Genomic DNA, 6,642 nt, shown 5'->3' with positions numbered 1-6,642 from the left:
TCCAGACATACTAATGGCCTGCAGTGAGATGTAGCTAGCTGGGATGTGTGTATATATATATATATATATATATATATATATATATATATATATATACTGATTATACTGCAGCTAGCAGAATCAACTGACTGCCTGTAGTATTATTAGTATGAGAACACCAGCAATTGTCTTCAGGTAGCTTTAGGTGCAAACTGTGCAAAGGACACAGTACACTAACTGTAAATACTGCAGCTGCCTGCCTGTGGTATTAATAGGATCAGAAGAACACCAGCAATTGTCTTCAGGTAGCTTTAGGTGCACACTGTGCAGAGGACACAGTACACTAACTGTAAATACTGCAGCTGCCTGCCTGTGGTACTAATAGGATCAGAAGAACACCAGCAATTGTCTTCAGGTAGCTTTAGGTGCACACTGTGCACAGGACACAGTACACTAACTGTAAATACTGCAGCTGCCTGCCTGTGGTATTATTAATAGGATCAGAAGAACACCATCAATTGTCTTCAGGTAGCTTTAGGTTCACACTGTGCAGAGAACACAGTACACTAACTGTAAATACTGCAGCTGCCTGCCTGTGGTATTAATAGGATCAGAACACCAGCAATTGTCTTCAGGTAGCTTTAGGTGCACACTGTGCAGAGGACACAGTACACTAACTGTAAATAATGCAGCTGCCTGCCTGTGGTATTCATAGGATCAGAACACCAGCAATTGTCTTCAGGTAGCTTTAGGTGCACACTGTGCAGAGGACACAGTACACTAACTGTAAATACTGCAGCTGCCTGCCTGTGGTACTAATAGGATCAGAAGAACACCAGCAATTGTCTTCAGGTAGCTTTAGGTGCACACTGTGCAGAGGACACAGTACACTAACTGTAAATATTGAAGCTGCCTGCCTCTGGTACTAATAGGATCAGAAGAACACCAGCAATTGTCTTCAGGTAGCTTTAGGTGCACACTGTGCAGAGGACACAGTACACTAACTGTGACCTCACAAATGTGCTTCTGGAAGAATGGTCAAACGTTCCCATAGACACACTCCTAAAGCTTTTGGACAGCCTTCCCAGAAGAGTTAAAGCTGTTATAGTTGCAAAGGGTGGGTCAACTCAATACTGAACCCTGCAGACTAATGGCCCGTACACATGATCCGAATATCGTACGACCGATCGTACAACCGTTTTCGCTTAATAGTCGCAAGTAGAAATTGAATACCTAAATCATGAAAATTCTCGTACGACAGAAAAAAAAATCGGAAGTGATGTCATGTGTTGTAATGTATTTGTATTTAATTTTCTGAAGACAACTATACTGACAACTATACTGACTAACCGAAAATCATACGATCTGGAATTGTACGAGGAAAATTTTTGTGCATGCCCGACCAAATAAGATCGCATGAATGGTCGTGATCAGCTGTCGATCCAAAAATCGTACGATCCTTCCTCGGATGACCGTTTTCTTACGATATTCGGATCGTGTGTACGGGCCATAAGACTGGGATGCCATTAAAATTCACATGCGTGTAAAGGCAGGCGTCACAATACTTTTGGTAATATAGTGTGTGTATATATATATATATATATATATATATATATATATATATATATATATATATATATATATATATATATACACTTTAACTTATTATTTTAAATCGTATTATATAAATCGTGACTGTTATTGTAATGTTCCTCATTTATTGATCTTTGAGAGAAATCATTAATCAGAAATAATTACTTACTTCAGTAATTCTGGAACACAGCTAATATTGGTAACTTGAGAGTTGAAAGGTGCAGCTACAGATGCTTCTTCTTCTGATAAAGATATCCCTGCATTAGCCATTTTCAAAGCCTGTAAAAAAAATTTTTTTCAAGGTATATACAACCACTGCTTATGTTTACAATCTAGCTTGAGCTATAGCCATTCTGCTGAAAAATACCCCATTACAAATATCCTGGTATTTAGTTAACATTATTTTCTAACCCTTTTAAAAGAGAAGCAGAGTGTCTCTGGTCCCACCTTAATATGATCTTTGGCTATTGGTCTGGAGGCTTCATTTCACCCATGTCTCCTCCTTGCACCCTCTGGCATAATCTCAAGTCTTTTTATCTTACAGAACCGCACCAACATATCATCCATTGCTCCCATGCCCTATAGTTACTTAGTGAACTTCCCCCAGGGTTCCCTTGCCCACAAGAGGTAAATTGTATAAATTGGATCTTCCTACTGCAGTTAGAGAAATTAATGGACAATGCATTCTAGTATCTATGTATACATTAAACATTAACATCTCATAAGAGCAAATGTCAAAAGTTTATAGTTTTCAATCATTTTAAAATTCCCACTTTATTTAAAATATTTCTTGGTGGTCCTTCCTTTAAAGCCCTTGTTCTGGTACTTCCTGTTATAAAAATTACAATTGTCTCCCAATTGAGCTACTTTGTTTTCAGTCTGTTACATGTCCCCCTGTGGAATCCACGACTGGCTGAGCCAACATACATTGGGCATGACTGGTCCATCATTGACACTATCAGGTAGCCATTTCAAAGCAATGATGTGCAGTAGATGCTGGAGTGAGTCAGTGTAGACATGACATGTTGAAAAGAGGCTAGAGATCAATAGCACTGACATGTAAAAAGGTGAAAACTTATGAAAAAAATTAAAAAAAAAAATGTTAATTTTTTATTATACACAAATTTTTTGTAAACTAAATGTCATCCATTTAGGGTTTAGATCTACTTTAAGTACATTTAAAACATATGCTGTAGTGATGGCATCCTATCTGTTAGGTGTAGATATGTACAAAAATAAACCAAAAAAAGGCTACTTACTGCACAGTCATTGGCTCCGTCACCACACATTCCCACATAATAACTAGGTGAAAAAAAAAACAAACAAATTTTATCACATGATCAGAATCAACATGAGGGCCATATTTACCAAAAAAAGTATTTGTGATACTATGCTGAAGGTAGCATGGTAAAAAGGGGCAGCCACAGAAAGGATCTACAAGTGTGTTTGTTTTTTTTTGGGGGGGGGGGGGGTTGTTATTGTATTGGGCCAACACTGAGCTATTCAGTCCAATGCACATGGTGTGAATGGGCTTTGATTTTCGTGCAGAACCAGGTTAGCAAAAATAAAAGGTTCTGCAGATCAATGATCTGGCAACTATGCCTATAAAGGCTGGATTCACATCAGCTCAAGTTGATGCACTTTAAATGCACTTGAGTTGACATCCTTATTTTATCCATTGCAATGATGCACACTTTTTAACAAGTTGCATTGATGAGCAGTTTTTAAACAAAAAACTGCTCATCAATGCAGTAAACTGTAAACAACAGCAGAAACCAAAATACAATGCTGTAAACAACAGCAGAAACCAAAATACATTACTTTCCATTTCAAATGCATTGCAACATGCTGTGATGCACTGTACCACATTGCAGCTTGCCGAGCTGTGGTTAAATGCAGCTTATTCCTCTTTTACAAAATGCACACCAACTAGAACTTGAAAAGTGTTTTGGCTTGTTATTGCATTGGGTCTGCGTTGGGCAACACAGCCCAACACAACCCAACACATGAGGTGGGAATGGGCTTCAAAGACAGCATTTGTTTTTATTTTCACAATAATATGGTTGTCAAAAAAGGGTTAGAGCCTGTATAAAAATGGGCATTTTTCCTGTGTGCCTAGGGCATCACGAACACTTATATAGCACTGTTCCATATATAGCTTGTTTTACTAAGATTACATTTTTTGATAACGCAAACAGCAATATGCAATTGCAAATACCTAGAGCAGCCTGTGAAATTCCTATTTTAGAGATAAAGTTTAGTAAACTGAAGTTATGACTGCTACGGGTTAGCATATATGACTCATCCTTACACGTGCTCTGCTCAACAGAGATCTAGGTGCCTGACCCAAAATTGTCAGTCTATGGTACTTTGGTACTCTAAAACTTTGCTTTGATATGCTAATTCCATTCTCCATGGATCTCCAAATTCACAGACCTTTTTTTTTTACATATGGTAGTTAAAGTTTGAGCCTCTGCTCATTTGGTGGTATAGGACCATTAATCTGTGTGTCTCTTTGGCCATGCTTGCAGTTAGCTGAGCCTTGAGAATTTAAGTGGGACCCCTACTGAACTTGACTTCCAAGTTACTGGGCAGCTGGTAAATATGGTGGCCCTTATTACTGCATCACAAAAAGATTCCTAAATATGAGACTTCTTATTCTTTTTTTGCTATAGAATATTATACTTACTCAAGTTTCCGAAATTCATCTATTATTGTTGACTTCTGTCCTGGGGACATTCGAGCATATATTGTTCCATTCATCAGTATCTGTGCAACACCAATATATGATATTAAAATCTTTGAAGGGTTCTTTTATCTCTCATCAATTGAAAGACACATTACTTTTTACACTGTCATGACTATACTTCAGCCTCCAGGAGAAATGGATACTGACAGCAAAAAAAAAAAAACATTAACTCGCGCAAGATAACCCTGCCCGTAATCATCATGGCTGTTTTTTACCAGTGTCACAGGAGAGTAGACATGTATTCTTCAGCTTTGCTGGTCTCGGTTAGATTAGGAGATTTTCTACTTTCAACAGATAGTAGAAATTTAATTCATGCTGGATATGTTAAATCCTGAAGTCGCTCTAGTCAGCCAACAGGCGCAAGTTTTCCCCAGTTTTATACTGGTGTTCTCTCTGCAACAGCCTTGAATTTCTGGAAATTTTCCCAGTCATCTACAGGTACTGCTGGAGTCTGGCCAGATATAGAAATCCTGGACAGCTCTCTAGTGAATCAAGCAGTGCAGGTTCCCAGTTCATTAACTAAACTGATGTTCCCTCTGACAGGCCTGTAGTCATTATTGACTACCCGTCCTTGTTCTAGTTCACACATGACTAGGGATTCCTTATGGATTTATAGATCTAGAGTTGAGTCAGTTTTCACGTCACCCTGTCGCTGGAGACTCACTTTTGTGAGTGGATGTAGCAGGCAAATGCTGTGTTGCAGATTCTTCCATTAAATTGTATCTGACACTGTCTGAGGCAGTATTGTCAGAAATAGGCTGTTAGCAGGGTACAGTGTAAAAGCCATTTTTTCTTTCATTCCCTGGGTCTAAAAGTATAACTAAAAGGCAAACTTTTATTTGTTTTGTATAGCATGAAGAAAGATTAAAATAATTGTCAGGTTTTTATTGCTGTCTGTGCTCCTGTTAACATTCACCCTTTCTATTTATCCTGTTTACTGTTATCATCAAGAGTAAAATTCAGATACTAGTTCTGGTGAGAACCAAAGATTCCCTCTCTTTGAGGGATTTCCTCTCACTTCCAGTGGCTATGGGACCAGGAGTGAAGGGTTTTTTCTTAAGGAGGGATCCGGTGGCTACTAATGTTTACACTCCCTAGTGTCGGGTCTGACACTTTTAAAATGTGAGTGGAATTTAGTTTGAATGTTTTAATAAATCCTTTAAAAAGTGTTATTACACTATCGGAGCCTCCTTCTTCCTTTTTACATATTCATGTGGGTCATGGCACAAGATTTGGAGAGGACAGTGTGCATTTCAAACAGCATTTTGGATCCAAGCATTGATTGCAAAAAAGGCGCAGTTGCTGGTTTATAATCTTACCAGCCATTTGGTCTGGTGAGTCAGTTTGGTATGACTGGTGGAGGATCACATTGGGTGTTATTTTCACATAATTGATCGACATGCAAGATATCACCGAGTGTCACTATTATTTTTTGCATTGATTAACTTTTATATATATACTGTATATTGATATTTTTATATTTTTTTCATATGTTTGGAGCACTATGATGATGGACTTTTTTGTACTGTAATTGGGGTTTATTTGTAAGGTCATATCTATGGTCATCTTTTTCACTGAAAATAATTTAGAGGGTGTTATTCTTAGTTGTTTAGGATCAGTGCTGCTTTCCTTTTCATCTTTTCTAGTTTCATTTTTTAGTCTTCGCCAAAAATTACGGTAGCTTGCAATCTATAGTTTAATTTCATTACATTCCCTATATCTTAGTTCCTATCTATGATCCTTGGCGCTGTGTTCTATCATAGATATTTTTATATTGTCTTTTTATATTCACATACCTTCGGTAACAAGTCATAAAAGTGTTTTTCCAGATTTTCATAGGTCTTTCCACTCAGTGAAAAATGGTAATCATTGTTCTGCCTTTTACCATCCAGAATGTTTTCAATATTTATGGAGATATCCTGTTTACAGAACGATCAAATTATATAATTCAGTATTTGGTTATTAGTTTTAAAATAAAGAATACAGGTATTCAAACCAAAACAAACAATGCAATATAATGCAGCATATGGATCCTTAGATGTGGTGGCTGTATTCGTTAGCTACACTTACTGTCTTAGGGTGTCTCTGCTTCACTGGAGGAACAACAGAGACACCCTTGGGCAGCAGCATTGTCAGTCTGGGGAGAGGGTAGTGTTAGATACACTAGCAGATTTAGATGTACTTGACTAACGAATTAAAGCCACAACTTCAGCTATCACTATTTAAAAAGTTACAGCAACATTTCCTTTCTTTCTTTTTGAGATAAAGGTTTTACACACATGAATAAAAGCTTACCATTGTTAGTACCCCCTGACAGTGTT

At 37.6% G+C, this 6,642-nt stretch overlaps 1 protein-coding gene across 2 annotated transcripts in view; it reads right to left on the bottom strand.

The window, feature by feature from the left end:
• The window catches only part of LOC141139842 (probable cation-transporting ATPase 13A4), a 236,787-nt gene that overhangs the window by 74,043 nt on the left and 156,102 nt on the right, over positions 1-6,642 (bottom strand). For both annotated transcript variants that reach the window (XM_073626366.1, XM_073626365.1), the window contains exons 21-24: positions 6,118-6,240; positions 4,262-4,341; positions 2,832-2,874; positions 1,742-1,851 (exon numbers count right to left, since the gene is read on the bottom strand). In XM_073626366.1, the coding sequence (XP_073482467.1) occupies positions 1,742-1,851; positions 2,832-2,874; positions 4,262-4,341; positions 6,118-6,240 (356 nt within the window). The remainder of the gene's footprint in view (positions 1-1,741; positions 1,852-2,831; positions 2,875-4,261; positions 4,342-6,117; positions 6,241-6,642) is intronic.

This window comes from Aquarana catesbeiana, linkage group LG04 (genome assembly GCF_042186555.1).
Source record: "Aquarana catesbeiana isolate 2022-GZ linkage group LG04, ASM4218655v1, whole genome shotgun sequence".
Classification (NCBI taxonomy): Eukaryota; Metazoa; Chordata; class Amphibia; order Anura; family Ranidae; genus Aquarana; species Aquarana catesbeiana.
The sequence above is the reverse complement of the archived record's forward strand: the minus strand, read 5'-3'. Positions and strand labels throughout refer to the sequence as shown.